Genomic DNA, 18,758 nt, shown 5'->3' with positions numbered 1-18,758 from the left:
CAGAACATCTTATCTTGTAGTGTCTCTTTATCAAGTAAGGAGAAGAGATAAATAGTATAGCCATTTGTTGCAACGAACTCTCCACCAGATTGGCCAGGATGTTCTATGAGCTGTCCATCCAGTACGACGACCCTGCGCTTACAACCTTGATTGAGGACACTCCCATATCCAACATCTCTGCCTTTGCCATGACACACGCGTATCCGAATTGGTACCCTTCACATATGCCTAGGCTCTTCAGCAGAGAAGAGACACAGGAGGAACGAGAGGACAACGTTTCACTAATGGAGACTTTTCTCAAACTGCAAGGATTCCAAACTAGCGATCAGATATACGACTTTGTGAAGCTGCAATCCCATCGATGCATTCATTTGTTCTACACGTACCTTGATTCCTATGCACCTTCCGACTCGTTGACGAGTCCAAACCAGATGTTCTCCACATACATGGTGCGGATACTATCACCGTTGGTTCCGCAGGGGAACTGGACTACCGGCGGTGACCCCCCTGCCCCAAGTGAATTCTTTTACAGGTCATTTCCTAAGGTGTCGCCGGATTTCGACAATGACTACCATGTCAACAATCCCGGTGTCTTCTGGGGGTGGTTCAATCTGTCCAGATGGCTACCCAACTTGATCCAAAGGGTGTTGTTCCCACTAGACGGTTATGCCTATCACAACAACGAGGAAACAAAGGATCAAAACGATAGGAGGATCCCAAACGCAAGGAAATTGTACGGTAAAAACACTCCAACAAAATTAGAATGTCAATTATGCCAGCATTTTAAAGGCATAACATTATACAATAAGAACGGTGACTGGTATTGTGTCTACCAAGAGAAATTGGACTCATTAACTAGAGATAACTTTTTCTCCTCTTTTAGTGACTACATCAATTGGAAGACTGACTATAGTGAGAAGCTGGTCGAATTGCAAAATAAGGCGTTCAAGGCCAGGGATATGAGGGAAATGGAACAAATAGAGAAGGATATCTATGAACTAAGGAGAAATTTAGATAAAAGGACCAATACAATCAAATCAAACTATATTGTTAGTGTCAGGGGTTAGTGTAATATTCACGTATATTGTTTTTATTGACTGTTTTACTGTTTTTTTGTCTTTCTTTTTTGTCTTTTTTCCTCTTTTATTCTTTACTTTTTACTTTTATTGCTGATTACTCTACACGTAAGTCAGCCGTGTATTTACATATGCATATTTATTGAATTATTTATTTATAACTGGATTCGTTGAGATATTTTTTATAGAAACAAACTTAATTAGATATTCATTACGTACACATACTTCCATATATATATAGAGGTACATATAAATATATGTAGGAAAAACATTCTAAATCATTGCTGCTTTTCTAAAGAAGACTTGCCTGCCTTTAGCAATTCGTCACACAATAATAAATTAGATGCAATACCAGTAGCACTTGAAATTGCATTCCTTAGCACTCTGAAGGAATCCCAAATACCATCGATTGTTGGGTCTAATGGCTCTCCAGAATTCAAATCAATACCCACAACCTGACCTTCATCAATCTCATCTTGAGCTTCTGCAATTGCTTCTAATGTATCTAAGCCTGCATTCTTACATAGTGTTTTCGGAATCACCAACAGGGCGTCACTGAAGGCCTTCACACCCGGCTTATTCTTGCCCTTGTTTATTTCTTTATTCTCCACTAGATGTTTTGCACATGACAAATAGAAAGCACCTGCACCTGGCACCAAACATCCATCTTTAATGGCATTACTAACTGCCCTTAGTCCGTCTCTTACTGCGTCTTTAGTTTGTTGGATAATGTAATTGTGCGCACCTTTGATTAGAATGGTACATGATTTCGGATTATTGTTTTCTGTAACATATGTAAATTTTTCTTCGCCAATTGATGTTTCAAATACCAGACCAGAATAACCAAGAATATCTGGACTCAAGTCATCAACAGAGTTTTGAGCTTCACCACCACATACCAATTGTAGTCTTTCCATGTTTCTTCTCTTTGCTCTTCTTAACGCAAGAATGTTATTCTTTGCTAAAACATCAAGTGACATTGGATCAATACCTTTTTGATTTATTATAACAAACCCTGAGTTCGGATCATTGCCACAAACATCGTTCTTCAAATCAACGATCTTCTTCAACTTCTCGTCAATGAACTTACGTTCACTTTGGATCAATTTCTCTCTTTGCTCGGCATTCGAATAGTAAAAGCCAGAATTGATTTCGGTTTTCTCATATTCTAATGAAACATTCAAGATTAAAATATGGGCATTTTTAACTCTTCTTGGCATATCTGGGTGTCTTGCACCGTGGTCCAAGACCAACCCCTTGATAAATTCTGTTTTTGTCGCAGTTTCGTGCATCATCGACATTATTTCAATCATGTGTAAATCCATCAATTTTGGGTTAGATCTATCCAAGACATTTAATACTGCATCAACAACAATTGGTGTTAGAACTTCACTTAATTCGTTATTAACTTTTGTGCTCAAACTTGATCTAGCAACTTGTAATAATAATTCTCTGTTCACAATATCATCTCTTTTATCAATCACAAAATTGTTAAGGAAACTTAATGATTCACCTCTGGCACTCTCAAATCCGTCAACTATAACCCTTGGGTGTATACCTTCATTAAGGAAAATCTCAGCTTGTCTCAACAATTCACCCACTAACAAACATACGGTGGTTGTACCATCACCTGTTATTTCGTCTTGTGCTGTAGCAGCTCTTGCTATCATAATTGCAGTTGGGGATTGAATCTGCATTTCAGTAAGTAACACTTTGCCATCTTTTGTGATCTTGATGCCGCCAGATCCATCGACTAACATTTTCAATGTTCCCTTGGGACCCAAATTTGATGCAAGAACATCTTGAAGGCCAATAGCTGCATTGATATTGACTTCGAGTGCTTGCTTTCTCCGAATAGATTCTGCCTTTGGATTTAGTAACTGGATTGCAGAAGACATTTTTCTTTTAGGGAGTGTATCAATCTATGGTGGATCCTGTGGCAAAGTCAGCAAAGAAAGAAAAAAAAAATATCTGAAGCTTGTTACATTGCAAAAGTAGTGGTAAAAATGTTCATGTTCTCCTTCGACGAAAGGCGAGAAAAAACCAAAAAATAAGTATATGGGAATCTATTGTTAAATGTTAGATGGGTGTACAACTACTATCTCTACCTGTGCAAATGTCATGGATCTGGTGATAGACAGTCTATACCAAGTACAGATATTTATGTAAGGTAGGAAGGCGCTTGTCGGAAGTACAACATTCTACGAGCCGTCTTCCATAGCACTGCTTCCTGGAAGCAAATATGTGTCACCTGAAATGGAAGCATCAACCTCAATGTTGACCACATTAGTAGGAATGTCTGCAGTTGACACTCTTGGTATGGTAGCACCTCCAATCTGATACACCTTCACCGTATTCAAATGGGAATCGATGTCGCTGAACATAGACGCAGTGAGGTTGGGGGTGTCATTGGCGTCAGTCCCACGCACGAGTTCAACCTCCACAAACTTGTACTTCTTATTATTGTAGGAGGGCAAAAACGGTCTGCATGTTTCCACCTCTATTTCCTTATTCATCAAATCAGAACGGATACTTCCTGTGGCTTCAATGCGTTTATTGTTTGACACCATAGACGGACACGTGTATTTTGTGAAATCAATGCAAGCTACAACATTCCCCTTATCATAATCAATCAGTAAAAGGTTCTCGTGTTTATCTATAGCAATTACAAACGGTTTGATGAAGGTCAGATTCACAACCGCAATATGCTTGAACTTCATATTGGAAATACACCATGATTTGTTATTCGGGTTAAGAAATCGCTTTTTATTTGATAGTTTCATATTTTTCCTCACTGTAAAGTCCTCGTAATTACTCAAAGATTCATTAACAAAACAGTGTAACGAACCACTTGATCTGCTCAAACAGAAAATTGAATCACTTCCTGACCCCCATTGTATGGCATCTATTATTGCAGATGTCTTCCCTCGTGTGTACTTATCTTGTAATATAATTGTATCCCCACAGGTCGTATAATCCCAAAGGTAAAGTTCGTCACCACGCTTACTGACTGTCAACAGCTGTAAATCATAAGGTGAAATTGAGATCTTAGAGCAGCCAGTGGGGATGTTCAACTTGAATATTTCTTTACCTGTTTGCAGATCCACCGATCTTATAAAAGAGGACGATTTACTAATTGTATTGTACATTTCGACAAAAATGTCACGATAATTATTCTTCAACTCCTTGGTGAATTGCACATTAGAGTCTTGCTTCTCAAGTTCCTTTCTTTTCTCAATCAAGTTGTTAATTTTATGTTGGCTGACTTCGGAGAACATAAGCATCGAATCAATTGCAGTGTTTGAAAAAGTCCTAATGAGTTTATTTAGAAGGCTGCCCTTGCTTGCCAAATTAACAGGTACAAATTTTTCCTTATCAAAAGCTTCGTTATCATCACAGTGTATATGGTAGGTCAAATGTGAGCCCTTAAGGTCAAACACAGGGTTCCCATTAACCACTTGGACTTTGAATTCCCCCATCAATTTCAGAGATTCATAGTTGAAAATACTCAGAACCGAGCTTGTCTTGTTGTATAAAACAAAACATTCCTTTGAATCAACCACGATACCAACGTACTGCGCAGCTGCGTCTAGTTGGAAGTCAATTGGCAAATCGACATTCTCTGAACAATCCTGGTAGCATAATTCCAAGCCCTTGGATGTTTCCACAATAAACAACAGTCTCAACGTATCGGTGAGTCTGTCATAGTGGAGGGGGAAGGCCTTTCTGACCTTGAAAATCTGCGGGAACTCAAACTGGTGAATCAGGTATAACCATCTCTCGTCAATGTTGTTCCTCTTCGAAACGGGGAACCAATCAAAGACCTGGATAAACCCCTCGTGGACAAGATACATTTCCCCGTGGGGTCCAACAATGATCTCCCTCCGACTGCTGGCATCGATACCACAACATCTTCCCAGGTCAGCAACTTCATCGTCCGTTACTTTCCTTGGACTCGAGTCGTTCGAGATGGAGAGTTTTGAAAAGATGTATTTGGCAGAATGCTTCAAAGTGTTATATTGTTGCACCGATTTCGGAGTACAACTGTCGTAGTCTGCAGTGAGTCTGTGGTATTTTGGAGGAACCCTTGTCCATTTCAACACATTCTCTGCCGTCATGTCTGTCTGTCTTGTACTATGGTGAGAAACACGTGTATAAGACAGACCAGACTTGGACTACAGGCTCGTAGATTCAGGAAAAACCCCGTTAGGGCTTATCATCGCCCAAAAATAAAGATTGGAAAACCAACGTGGTATACATACATTATCTTTTCTCACGAATCTGCACAGCGGTTCCACTGCACTTTACAGTGTTATCTCCTCGAGAGTTTTTAACTTTGGGAGCAAGTGTTATCCCCGTTGCCCTCCCCTTCCCTTAAACTCATCAGCTTGAATTTCTGTCTTGCAGTCACACCGAACAAGATACACAGGAGAATTGTGTTGGAATTCTATGTATCTCTCTCTATCTTCCTCTCCGTGACTACATGGCCTCTTCATAACAATAGAATAACTGTAAATCGTCAAACGCTTTTGTAAAATTCTGGAACATCTGGTGCAACAAACTCTGTGTCGCGTGGCGACGCGTGACGTGTAGTGACGTGGACTATTTAGTGTCAGCGCCTGATTATTATACAGGAACAGGCAGCCTGTAAGACATAAAACCGTCTTTTAAATGTTTGTAATGGGTTGTGTTTGGCATACAGATATAATTGTAATTGAGGCAAAGATACAGAATGAAGAAACTACAAGAACGAATTTGACGTAAAAAAAAATTAGCAAATTAGCAAATTGAATTTTCATTCTTTTAAAGGATACACAAGAAATACTATGAGAAAGGTAAACAGAAAAAAAAGTAAAGCAAAATCAAGCTAGGTGGATTCCTCCTATACTTTGATTTACTCTGAGTGATGAATGGAATCACTTCAATCCCAAGGTTATTTTGCACTCAGATGCAAGCATTGCTGGAGTGGAATGTATTGCATTGCAGATACATCTATCTTACGAGATGTGGATGACCGACCACAGTGTAAACCCTGGACTCCCACAACCAAACACGCCTTACTATTGACTGTGCAGATTCCAACGTGATTGGCTTTATAATCACCTTTGTATCTCTCGCTACGTAATATCTTGCTCCAATGTTTGTGAATTTTACCCTTCTCCGTTTTACTGCCATCAATCCAAACATGTTTGTCTTTCAATTTGTTGAAATGATTGGTGGTATACCTCATGATGAACCCGCTATTGTCTTTCACGTTATTCATTGTAAATTCTGCATTTTTTCCTTATTTGACATTCTATATAAATGCTTGGCTTGTTTTCTTTTTTTAGGAAAATCAACCTCCCTACAAGGTTGAAAGTTCTCTGCCTGGCGTTTATACCAGGGAGAATCATTTTTACAGTATGAGTTGATGTAAATACCCTCGTTTCTTGAAACTATTGTCAAAAGAAGATATATGAAATAGAATATCTAGTCTAAACAATCCAAGAAAAAAGGAAACAAGCTGATATTTTTGTAGGAATGTGAGGTATGTATCGGGCGAGACACATGTAGGTAAGTTTATCATGTTCAGGTAAGGAATATGAACATAATTCTACAAATTAGTGAATAGCTAGATCTTTATCTTGGTAGCAGGCCTAAGTAGGCCCTATTAGCCTCGTTGAGACCCATAAGGGTCTTTGTAGTTTGATTGGTTAGAGTTTAAATTGCCAAGCTCAAATAACACCAAGCTCAGAATAGTTCAACACTCAACTGGCGCTTTCTCGAGGATAAATATGATCCCAACAAGAATAAATAAACACTGCTTCACAAAACCACCTCAAACCTAATTGCTTGGCGACTAAGAAGCGTCCTCGATAATCCACCGAGTCATTTTGATCAACAAGGCGTTCTTCTCTCACATCTGACAAACAATTTAACTCATTGCAGATGTACGTTGTTAGAAAAAGAAAGAACTGCACCTTTGTCGTGGGGCGTAGAAATTTTACTAAGATTTGAAGTATTTCAATCGAATCGGCGTTATTGATCACCACCGAGGCTATCAATAACAAAACCATGAGAGTCCGATTTGAGTAATAGTTTGACATATCCAATAGTTTTTATGGGAGACAATATCAAACAAAGCTATACCACCAAAATCTAGCTGCCAATGCCCATGATGGAATTTTGAACCATTCCTCTTTATGACCTACTTTTGTGTTGGCTTTAGCAACTTCGCATTCTTCAAGAATTTTTGGTGAAATGTTTCCTTTTATTGAGCATGTTTTTTTGGGAGATTTACTTTCCAAGTCTTTGCAAACAAAGCCACAGAGGATGGACACTTTGGGGCGGCCTTTGCCGTTGATGTATGGTGCGACCAAGAAACGTACACCATTAGATGTTTTCCTGGAAAATGAGGGGAGCGGGGAGAAAGTTGAAGGTAGAGAGTTTGGGAAGTTAGAAACTGATGGCTTAACAACGAAGATTAAGAGTAAACCAGTGAAACCAAGGACCAAAATACTTATTGGTGACCCCTTACCCTTAGATTATAATAGCTCTGAACCGAATAGAAACGACGTATTGGAACTGGAAAAAAAGAAAGAAGAAATCAATGAAGACATACGGAAACGAATCAAATTGAGTGACATTGGGGACCCCTTGCCATTGAAATATGAATCACTGGAGACCACCAGTACCACGAGCAATGACTTTAATCCTTCTCTAGCCAGTATGGATGACACCGGAAGTAGTTTTGAAGACATGGAGATGGTGTCCAGGCCAAAACGACGATTAGTGAAGTACAATATTGGTGATCCACTACCGTTACTGTACAATCCCAAAGAGGAGGATAACATTGAAACTCAAGAGTACTTCCGGTGGAAGGATTCTGCTACAGACAAGACATTCTCAGAGTGGAAATATGGGGTCTCCCAGCGAGAACCGCCCATCGAGCCGGTTGTGATAGATAACAACGAATCTAATAATAATAATAATGATGACGATGGTGGTAATAACAACAATAGTACTAAAAGCAACGACGGGAATGATGATAAAGGTGACGTGTATGATAATAACAACGGTAATGAGAAAGGTGTTGATGTGTGTGGTAGTACTAGTGGGAATAAGGAAGCAAAAAAGGAAGAAAAACAGGATATAGTAATGGAAGAAGAACCAGGAAATGTGACCAGTCAGATCGACAAAAGTATAAAAGCAGACGAATACGATTCTAATGAAGCAGACGAGAAGCACGACGGTGTTACATCCAGTGAACAAGGGAATTTGGATGAAATGATCACTTTCAATGAAATCACACAGTTACTAGCCAACAATTCCTATGATGTTCTAAGAAGCAAGTCACAAGATGCCGACTTCCGCATACAGTTGATTCGATATTTGAAACAACTCGAGAAGCAGCATGATGTCCTCAATGGGTTGCTACAAGGTGAAACTCAGACGGTTGAAAGACGCTACTGGAATGGCCTGCTTATCGGATGCTTTGTTCTTGTCATTCTCTGCACCGTTTCCTACTTTTTGGCCGATTAGATATTGTAATCCATAATGTATGATAGCTGTATAATATTTAGACATCCAAACGAGAACAGAAGAAATTAATTTCGTATTAGATACAACAACTAAGTGTGATAATACCGCAAGTGTACTGTAATACTAGTTTTTTTTTTATTCTCATGGAGTTTGACGTTTCGCTTATCGGTGGCTTTGCCCCCAATTTTGTTGCTGTTTGGCCATCTCCATTCTAAGTGTGGGCTCTGTTTCGGGAGTTGATAACCAACAACCAAATACTCTACACAGACAACAATGAAATCACACTTTAAGGAGGACCATTCCTTTGGTATGTATGCGACATGAGAACTGTTGGCAACCAGTGCAAAGTACTAACACCCAATCTGCAACTAAACATTGTTATTTATCTATCTTAGAAAAGAGAAAGGAAGAATCCATGCGGATTCGTTCGAAATTCCAAGATCGAATTCCAGTGATCTGTGAACGGGTTGAAGATAGTGACATTCCTAACATTGATAAGAGGAAGTACCTTGTTCCCTCCGATTTGACAGTTGGTCAATTTGTTTATGTTATAAGACGCAGAATCCATTTACCCTCAGAGAAGGCCATCTTCATATTCGTCAAGGATATTTTACCGCCTACAACTGCATTGATGAGTACAATCTATGATCAGTATAAAGACGAGGACGGGTTTCTTTATATTGTTTACAGTGGGGAAAATACCTTTGGCGAATTATGCCAAGTATAGGGAGATTGGGTTATGCGAATTCAAAAGGTGTTTTTTTTTCTTTTATTCTTTCTTTATTCCTTCCTATTATTATTACTGTTATTGTTGTTATAAGTGCTTATATACATGGGGATTTATTTTTGTTTAAGGCAATCTTTTATTTTACTCTCAAACAAGGAAGGTTGAATATTCCCGCCCGATTCACGCATACACTGGCCGATTAGAAAGTTGATTTTTTTTGGTTTCCCTTGTAGTATTTCGTCAACAACCTTTTTGTTGTTGGACAAAACTGTAGATACGAGTGTATCAATATCCAGTGTGTTTGAGGACAGCATATCGAATTCCTGGGCCAATTCGAGAATAGGACGTGACTGGTCCTCTTTGTTATTGATTAGGTGTAATAGCAGCAACTTGCCATTTGACTTGGTGATATTACCAGCTTCGACGTTATCTATAAGTTGTGTGAAGGATTCGAGTGTGATTATATCTGGGGAAAACACAACTTCACTTTTAGTCAAGGCACCGAGAAATTCGTGGACGATCCAGTTGATTACCTTATTCCGATGTAGTGGGTTGACATTCTCATAAATCGATTGAAAGAACAAGGACAACGGTGGACTATTGAACAAGATCCTCGCATCTCTTGTATTTAATTTATAGGTATCCATAAGGTGATTTAGTTGTTCTGCTATTGATGGCGGCATTGTCTCCTTAATTTTAGGTAGCAAAGAATCTATATTTAGCTTGATGTTTGGCAATTCCATATCGGGGACATACCTATAATCTACATTGGTTTCTTTACTTCTTAAATGGTAGGTTGTTTTACCATTCCAGCCTCTAGTTTCAATATCATTAGGAACTTGACCTGTTTTGACAAGCTGGGTTTGTCTCTTTGCCTCGTATTTGATGGCGTTTATAATTGCCGAGATAGTTGGTAAATTTTTAATTTCCACTCGCTGGTGTCCTACAACGTTGATGTTAACATCGACCCTAATTGCACCAGTCTCCAAATCACCAGAACACACATCCAACATTTGCACCAATTTGATATAGTTTTGTAGAAAGGCACGCACCTGTTCAATATTCTCAAAATCTGGCATTGTAACCATTTCCACTAGGGGGATATTAGCCCTATTGAAGTCAATATTGGAGAGATTTGAGTTTATATTGTGATAGATTGACCGTCCAGTATCTTGTTCTAGTTGAAGTTGCTGAATACGGACAATTAGGTCTTTATCGAGCTTCAGGTTGTGTTTCTGCAGCAGGGTGAAACGTCCATTCCTTGCAATAGGATGGAAGTGCTGGGTGATTTGGTACCCTAGAGGCTGATCGCCGTAAAAGTAGTGTTTCCGATCAAAGGATGATACGGAGGGGATTTCGCAGTTGAGGGAGGAGGCCAATTTCAACGTCTTCAAGAGACATTCTTTATTCAACAGCGGCTGGGTACCTGGGAGAGACACATCGAAGAAGGACGTTGTAGTATTGGGAGCTGTGGATAAGACGGAGGATGTATTTGGAGATTTCGAAAAGAGTTTGTATAGAGTCTGTAATTGGGTGTGTATTTCAAGACCCACTTTAAACTGCGCCATTAGGAGGGGAAGGGGGAGGAGGGGGGGGGAGACGGTGAAGTGTATACAGGATCGAAGAATAGAAGTTGTGTGTGTGTTTTATTACCCGTTTCGATGGGATTCCCAGAAGTGGATACTATACTGTCTGCAATGCACTACACTCTAAAAAAGTATTATACATTACCATACATTAGCAAATCACCAATACTCTGCACTGTTTCAGTGTGTGCACATTGCTACCCAATTGGGAAATTGCAGGGAAAATGAGACCCCCCCTCCATTCCGTATTACGTAAGACAATATCAGGGCTGCCGAATTCGGCAGAAAAGCCGAGCCGGCCGAGTCCTCTTGCACGGAGTGTGTCCGAAAAGGGCAGCTCTGCAGTGGGGGAGAGGAGGTCGCACGTCTATGCGGTGTTGGCATGGCCTGTGCGTGTACCTGTCCCCTCCCTGGGCATCCCCCACTGCGCGCCTTCTCCATTGGGCGCTGCGGGCACTCCGCGCCGTTAATACAGGAGGGGGGGGGGAAAGCTTAAGATTAGAGCGGGTACAGTCAGTGGGTGTATTGACCCCATTTCTGTCAGTATAAACCCCCCGTTGAGCCGCCGGTTTGGTTGTTTATGGATAAAATTTTTTTTTCCCCGCATGGAGAAGATTGAGGGGGGGAAGGAATGGGAAAAAGGCCAGAGCCATCTCCACAGCGGAATCCGACCGTTAATGGGGTGAAACACCCCCACCAGGTAGAGCAGGAAGAATGGGGAAACAAGGTGGAGAGATGGTCATTGTTGGGAATAGTGGGAAAATGAGGGGGAAGAGAATGACTATAAAATGGGAAGGGGGTCCAAGTTATCCAAGCAGTCCATTTAGAGAAGGGAAAATAAAGCTATAGATAGAAACCAACCAAACAACCAAACAATTAAACAAACAATTAAACGAACATGTTATCCAAGACCATCACTGCTGCATTGAGGGGCAATACAACTCGTACTGCATTCAGAATCAATGCCATTAGAAGTTTAGCGATCCCAGCTATTCCAGAGACACAAAAGGGTGTTATCTTTTATGAGAACGGAGGTGAACTATTTTACAAGGACATTCCAGTTCCAAAGCCAAAGCCAAATGAGATTTTGGTGAATGTCAAGTATTCTGGTGTTTGTCATACCGATTTACACGCATGGAAAGGTGACTGGCCTTTGGCGACCAAGTTGCCATTGGTTGGTGGACATGAAGGTGCCGGAGTTGTTGTTGCTAAGGGGGACAATGTCACCAACTTTGAAATTGGCGATTATGCCGGTATCAAGTGGTTGAATGGTTCATGTATGGGGTGTGAATTTTGCCAACAAGGTGCAGAGCCAAACTGTCCACAGGCCGACTTGAGTGGTTACACCCATGACGGGTCCTTTCAACAATATGCCACTGCCGATGCTGTTCAGGCAGCCAAGATTCCTCAGGGCACTGATTTGGCTCAAGTTGCGCCAATTTTATGTGCAGGTATTACTGTCTATAAGGCTTTAAAGACTGCAGAATTAAGACCAGGTCAATGGGTTGCCATTTCTGGTGCTGCTGGAGGTTTAGGTTCTCTTGCTGTTCAATATGCCAAGGCCATGGGTTTGAGAGTTTTGGGTATTGATGGTGGTGAGGAGAAGGGCAAGTTTGCAAAGTCTCTTGGAGCTGAAGTTTTCATTGATTTCACCAAATCCAAGGACATTGTCAAGGATATCCAAGAGGCCACCAATGGTGGTCCACATGGTGTCATTAATGTTTCTGTTTCTCCAGCTGCTATTTCCCAAAGTACCCAGTATGTCAGAACCTTGGGTAAGGTTGTCCTTGTTGGATTACCAGCGCATGCTGTATGCGAGTCTTCGGTTTTCGACCATGTTGTCAAGTCGATTCAAATTAGAGGCTCTTATGTTGGTAACAGGGAAGATACTAGTGAGGCTATTGATTTTTTCACCAGGGGTTTAGTGAAGTCACCAATTAAGATTGTTGGTTTGAGTGAGTTGCCAAAGATCTATGAATTGATGGAGCAAGGTAAGATTTTAGGCAGATATGTTGTTGACACTTCGAAATGATGGGCTGACTTGGGCGTACTGGTGTGACGTTTTTATGTGTATATTGATATGCATGGGGGATGTATAGTGATGAGGAGTAGAGTATATAACGAAATGAAATGAAATAATATGATATGATAAGATAAGATGAGATCAAGTAAGATAATATAAGATGCGACATGAGGAGTTCAATGTAGCATACTACACGATGCTGCAGTACAACTCTGATATGCTAAACTATACTATACAAAACTGTAGTACACTATACGTTAGTGTAGTATCCAGAAACAACACTGCTTTATAGTACAATACAACTCTATAATACTATAGTATACTATGCCAAACCACGTAATACCATAATATGCTCCACGACATGGTACAATGTGCTATACTTCATACTATTATACCATATATACTCCGATATATTATTGATATACTATTTTATACTATAATACCATACCACACAACACTACATTACAACGAGCAACCTTACCATAAATGTCAGTTATGTGGCCCGGATACTCTCTCGAGGAGCGTGTTCACCTCGTTGTAGACGTTCTGCACATCCTCTCCGAGCAGGGCACGTGCTCCCATAGTGGGAGGGGCCTCTTCCAAGGGCGACCCGCGGCGCCCCGCACCAAGAAGCGCCTGTTCCTTGAGCGCATGTGCAATATTGAGAAGGGTGTCTATGCTGCGAAGAACGATGTCTGTGTCGGCAGCAGCAGCAGCGGCGTCTGCTCCCTGGGCGGAACGTGTCTTCCCCGCTAAGGGGAGCACAGCAAGAATATCATGTAATGCAGCAAGGGCATTCTGAGTTGAAGTATCGATTTTCGATGCCATATTGTATGTGTATTGTATTAAGTGTGTATTGTCTTAAGTGTGTAAGAGACATTTATTTGTGTCAACAATAGCGACGCCACTGAAAACCTCAAATATCGTATTTATTAATCCCCTTCCCCCAAGCGCAGATCGTCCCGTCGATTTCTATTGTTTGGGCATTATCAGCGACGCGACGGCGACGCGACGGCGATAATGGGCGACGGTCACAAGATGGAACGAGAAAACAGTTTTTTTCGGATAGGACTCATTTTCCAGGTGAGAATGGGGTGACCCCGGGGAGAAACCTTCCGCGAGTGGAGTGCGAGTGGAGTGGGAAATGTGGCCCCCCCCCCCTTGTGGGCCATGAGGTTGACAAATACCGTGTGGCCCGGTGATGGAGTGAGAAAGAGAGGGAAATGATAATGGGAAAACAAGGAGAGGCCCGTTTCCCGGGATTTATATAAAGAGGTGTCTCTATCCCAGTTGAAGTAGAGATTTGTTGATGTAGTTGTTCCTTCCAATAAATTTGTTCAATCAGTACACAGCTAATACTATTATTACAGCTACTACTAATACTACTACTACTATTACTACCACCCCCAACACAAACACAATGACTTTAGATTTCCTCTCCAGAAAGACCGGTGTTATTGTCGGTGACGATGTTAGAAAGCTTTTCGACTATGCCCACCAAAAGGGATTTGCCATTCCAGCAATCAATGTGACCTCGTCCTCCACTGCCGTTGCTGCATTGGAAGCTGCAAGAGACAACAACTCTCCTATTATTCTACAGACATCCAATGGTGGTGCTGCCTTTTTCGCAGGTAAGGGCGTGTCCAATGAAGGCCAGAATGCTTCAATTCATGGTGCAGTTGCTGCAGCTCACTACATTAGATCCATTGCTCCAACTTATGGCATTCCTGTTGTTCTTCATTCTGACCACTGTGCAAAGAAGTTGCTTCCATGGTTTGATGGTATGCTAGAAGCAGATGAGGCTTATTTCAAGATCCATGGCGAACCATTGTTTTCCTCCCACATGTTGGACTTGTCTGAAGAAAATGACGATGAAAACATTGCAACCTGTGTGAAGTATTTCACAAGAATGGCAAAGATGCAACAATGGTTAGAAATGGAAATCGGTATTACTGGTGGTGAAGAAGATGGTGTTAATAATGAACACGTTGAAAAAGATGCTCTTTACACTACTCCGGAAACCGTCTTTGCCGTTTACAAGGCCCTCTCTCCAATTTCTCCAAACTTCTCCATTGCTGCAGCATTTGGTAACGTCCATGGTGTTTATAAGCCAGGTAATGTTGTCTTGAGACCTTCTATTTTAGGTGAACACCAAAAGTACGCTAAGGAACAATTAAAGACTAACAAGGAACATCCATTATACTTGGTTTTCCATGGTGGTTCTGGTTCCACCCAGGCTGAATTCGATGAAGGTATTAAGAATGGTGTTGTTAAGGTCAACATTGACACTGATACCCAATATGCATACTTGACTGGTATTAGAGACTATGTCTTGAACAAGAAGGACTACATTATGTCCATGGTTGGTAACCCAGAAGGTGAAGACAAGCCAAACAAGAAGTACTTTGATCCTAGAGTGTGGGTCAGAGAAGGTGAAAAGACAATGTCCAAGAGAATCACTGAGGCTTTGGAAGTTTTCCACACCAAGAACCAATTGTAAATGTCTAACGTCTAGCATGTGGCGTCTAACGTCTAGTCTGTTATAGTTGAATGATTATTTACTTGTATACTTTAGCTTAAAGTAATGATGAAATGTTTTTTTTTTGTCTTGTCCTTTTTGGCCGTGACTTTCCAGTTTCAACGGTTTTAGAGTTTCCAATCAAGATGTTCATGAGGTGGTGAACACTGTGTTGGTGACTCCGGGGTGTAGAAGAAAGTTCTTTTGGACGGGAATTGCTTATGTCTGTGATTCCCAATCACTCATTATACTATATTATACTATACTATACTACACTATACTACACTATACTATACTATACTGTACTATACTATACTGTATAATATTGTACTATATTATACTATACTATACTATACTATACTATACTATACTAAAACCAAAGGTTTAATCAATGCCCCCTCTGCAAGTATTGGCAAAATAGCCACACACACGCTCCACATGCTAGATAGATAGCCACATAATGTGTCGCCCCCTGCAGCACCGCACTGCCCGCCCTCTGAAGAGCGTGCTATCCGAGTCTCCTCACCCGGTTTCCGCAAGTGGCATTTTACCCCCCCCTCTATATCTCCGCCCGTGCACCAAACTGGAGTTGTCTCTCCATCTATAAACTTTTTCTTCATTTTTCCCCATTTCGTTGCTGTGGCAATTCTTGCCATCTCGTTGGAGACGGTGGAGAGTTTCAACAACAGACTTCTATTCGAAATTAGGTACGCCCTTACATAGCGGGAGACATATACAGAAACCACATAGAGGAACACATTAAGTAACACACACTCACACCCACACATATACATATACATCATATTATACACACAGACCCCATGTCGGAACTTGAGCATCACCCCAAGAAGAGCAGCAAATTCAGAGGCGCCTCCAAGAAGTCGTCGACACAGGCTAGCAGCAGTTCAGCAGAGGATTTGAAGCAGAAGATCAGTACCTTGACAGACATTCTCCCTGACTGGACGTACCAGGACTTTATTTCCATCAAGGACGAAATTGCTAACGTTGACGTTCCAGAGATTCTTGAAGGGATCTTCTCGGGCAAAATCCAGAAATGGGAAGTTACTGATAAAAGAGAGGAGAGAGAGAGGAAGAAGGCTGCCCAGCTTGCCCAGCAACAGGCACAACAACAACAACAGCAACAGCAACAGCAGCAACAGCTGGCGCAACAACAACAGTCGGGACCACAGCAACTGGCCTCGGAGGGAGATATCGATTCACGTACTTCCAACTGGGACGATTCTGGTAATTCCAACAGTACATCCTCCTCCCATTATCACAACCACCATAGCCACGGCCATCACCAACATCCGCATCACCAACAACCACTCAAGAGAAACGTGCCAAACAAACAATTCAGACAAAAGCCAAAACCACACCATCAACAAGAATATCACAGCCACAGCAATAATAATACTAATAATAATAATAATAACAGCAGCACGGGAAATAGTCATAACAGTATAAATAAAAAGTCGCCTGCTAATTCTACGTCACCAAGTCAAGGTTCATCTTGGGCTAGTGCTTTGAAATCGGAACAAAGAAACGATGTTTCTCAACAGTCCAATGATATACTCAGTGAGAAGTCACCTGCAGTTGTGGAGGATGAAGAACAGGTTGTCAACCAGGTACAAAAATCCCGTTCAAGAGATGGCAAGGATGCATCAAATGGCGACGTCATTAAAGATTTCAATAATGAGATTGCAAATAGTCAAAACGAACCTTTGAAACCAGCAAAGATGAGCTGGGCTGCCCTATTGAAGCCTAAGAAAGAAACCAAGAAACAAAAGGAAGCTGAAGCAGTGGAAGAAGTCAGAATCGAAGAACCTATTGTAGAGGCTGTTGAGGAAGTCACTGAGGAAGTCATTGAAACTGTTGAGGAAATCGACGATGACAATGGTATCGCTGCACCTGAAGATGGTTCTACAAATGCCATTTCTGAAACTACTGCTGTTGAAAAACATGCAAAGGTTGAAGAAGGACAAGGTAAGGTTTCACCTAAATCTGATGTTGCTGAAACAACAAGCGATTTGAACAAATTGTCCCTAAATGAGACATCTGAACCTGCTCATAGTGAAGAAACCCAGTCAGTAGAAAAATCCAACCAAAAAGAAGCAGAAAAACCTCAACAAGTCGAACAACCAGCACAACCAGCACAACCAGCACAACCAGCACAACCAGCACAACCAGCACAACAAGTACAAACAGTACCAGCACAACCAGCACAACCAGCACAATCCGTTCAAGCTCAAAAATATAATGAGTATCAACAACAGAATGTCAATTATGGTATGGAGAACTACATGAGAAATAGCCAGTATGATCCATCTCAATTATCCAACCCTTATATGTACAATCAACAATATATGGATCCAATGCAATCACAATTCATGACATCTGGTGTTAACTCCATTCCAACTGCTTCTAATGATCTTAATGTTGCTGCATCTCCAGCGGCTGCATCCATTATGCCAAATATGACCAACCCTGCAGCGGCAATGGGTAATGTCTCTCCAATGGTCGGTATGCCTCAATTTATTCCTCCATATTATAACTATTTCTACATTCCTCAAGCAGGTTACATGGGTTATGCACAGAACCAACCACCGGTTGCAGGTGCTGCCAATACTTTACAACAAAATAAGTTTTATGCTCAATATGGTCAAAATAATGGCAATCAAGGGCAAGATCAAGCAGCTGATAAAGATCAACCACATCCTCCAACTCCAGCCCAAGCCCAAGCCCAGGCACAGGCTCAACCACACCCACAACACCCACCAACTCAGTCCCAACCACAACCACAGCCACAATCACAATCTTCATCACAATCTTCTCAACAACAACCAGCTTCTCAACAATCCCAACAGTCTCAAACCCGCCAACAAAGCGCTTATGGACAATACCCACAATACAACCAGTATGGACAATACGGTCAACAATATGGTCAATACGGTCAACAACAACAATATGGTCAATACGGTCAACAACAACAATATGGTCAGTATGGCCAACAACAGTACGGACAATACGGTCAATATGGTAATGCCTTTGGTGGTAATGCTGCAGGTGCACATGCTGGCGGTGCTGCAAGTTTCGGTGGATTTGCTGCTTCTTCTACAGGTGCAAGCGACACAACTGCCGGTGCCAACGATTACAATCAATACTACAATCAAAACCAGTTCCCATCCGGTTCTAACTTCTAATAAATTTTCGATTAACAAGATTTAATTTTTTTTAAGAGTAAATAAACTTCTTTTATAGAAAGATCCAATAAAATGTAACGAGTACAGCAACAAAACTGTGAAAG

General features: G+C 41.2%; 9 protein-coding genes across 9 annotated transcripts; 6 read left to right on the top strand and 3 right to left on the bottom strand.

The window, feature by feature from the left end:
* Nucleotides 1-98: 98 nt before the first annotated feature.
* On the top strand, nt 99-1,067 carry C5L36_0C08660 (uncharacterized protein; the record flags this gene model as incomplete). The annotated part of the gene is made up of 1 exon (XM_029466571.1): nt 99-1,067. One exon carries the CDS (start codon nt 99-101, stop codon nt 1,065-1,067), a length of 969 nt encoding a protein of 322 aa, XP_029322431.1.
* Nucleotides 1,068-1,354: 287 nt separating this feature from the next.
* On the bottom strand, nt 1,355-2,974 carry C5L36_0C08650 (uncharacterized protein; the record flags this gene model as incomplete). The annotated part of the gene is made up of 1 exon (XM_029466570.1): nt 1,355-2,974. The coding sequence occupies one exon, from the start codon at nt 2,972-2,974 to the stop codon at nt 1,355-1,357; it is 1,620 nt and encodes a 539-aa protein (XP_029322430.1).
* A 303-nt stretch (nt 2,975-3,277) lies between these two features.
* Nucleotides 3,278-5,194, bottom strand: C5L36_0C08640 (uncharacterized protein; the record flags this gene model as incomplete). The annotated part of the gene is made up of 1 exon (XM_029466569.1): nt 3,278-5,194. The coding sequence occupies one exon, from the start codon at nt 5,192-5,194 to the stop codon at nt 3,278-3,280; it is 1,917 nt and encodes a 638-aa protein (XP_029322429.1).
* Nucleotides 5,195-7,316: 2,122 nt separating this feature from the next.
* Nucleotides 7,317-8,597, top strand: C5L36_0C08635 (uncharacterized protein; the record flags this gene model as incomplete). The annotated part of the gene is made up of 1 exon (XM_029466568.1): nt 7,317-8,597. One exon carries the CDS (start codon nt 7,317-7,319, stop codon nt 8,595-8,597), a length of 1,281 nt encoding a protein of 426 aa, XP_029322428.1.
* Nucleotides 8,598-8,910: 313 nt separating this feature from the next.
* C5L36_0C08630 (uncharacterized protein) lies at nt 8,911-9,324 on the top strand (the record flags this gene model as incomplete). The annotated part of the gene is made up of 1 exon (XM_029466567.1): nt 8,911-9,324. The coding sequence occupies one exon, from the start codon at nt 8,911-8,913 to the stop codon at nt 9,322-9,324; it is 414 nt and encodes a 137-aa protein (XP_029322427.1).
* A 113-nt stretch (nt 9,325-9,437) lies between these two features.
* C5L36_0C08620 (uncharacterized protein) lies at nt 9,438-10,892 on the bottom strand (the record flags this gene model as incomplete). Its single annotated transcript, XM_029466566.1, has 1 exon — nt 9,438-10,892. The coding sequence occupies one exon, from the start codon at nt 10,890-10,892 to the stop codon at nt 9,438-9,440; it is 1,455 nt and encodes a 484-aa protein (XP_029322426.1).
* Nucleotides 10,893-11,808: 916 nt separating this feature from the next.
* Nucleotides 11,809-12,942, top strand: C5L36_0C08610 (uncharacterized protein; the record flags this gene model as incomplete). Its single annotated transcript, XM_029466565.1, has 1 exon — nt 11,809-12,942. One exon carries the CDS (start codon nt 11,809-11,811, stop codon nt 12,940-12,942), a length of 1,134 nt encoding a protein of 377 aa, XP_029322425.1.
* A 1,411-nt stretch (nt 12,943-14,353) lies between these two features.
* On the top strand, nt 14,354-15,433 carry C5L36_0C08600 (uncharacterized protein; the record flags this gene model as incomplete). The annotated part of the gene is made up of 1 exon (XM_029466564.1): nt 14,354-15,433. One exon carries the CDS (start codon nt 14,354-14,356, stop codon nt 15,431-15,433), a length of 1,080 nt encoding a protein of 359 aa, XP_029322424.1.
* An 839-nt stretch (nt 15,434-16,272) lies between these two features.
* On the top strand, nt 16,273-18,654 carry C5L36_0C08590 (uncharacterized protein; the record flags this gene model as incomplete). The annotated part of the gene is made up of 1 exon (XM_029466563.1): nt 16,273-18,654. The coding sequence occupies one exon, from the start codon at nt 16,273-16,275 to the stop codon at nt 18,652-18,654; it is 2,382 nt and encodes a 793-aa protein (XP_029322423.1).
* Nucleotides 18,655-18,758: the final 104 nt, after the last annotated feature.

Source organism: Pichia kudriavzevii, chromosome 3 (genome assembly GCF_003054445.1).
Source record: "Pichia kudriavzevii chromosome 3, complete sequence".
Lineage (NCBI taxonomy): Eukaryota > Fungi > Ascomycota > Pichiomycetes > Pichiales > Pichiaceae > Pichia > Pichia kudriavzevii.
The sequence above is the reverse complement of the archived record's forward strand: the minus strand, read 5'-3'. Positions and strand labels throughout refer to the sequence as shown.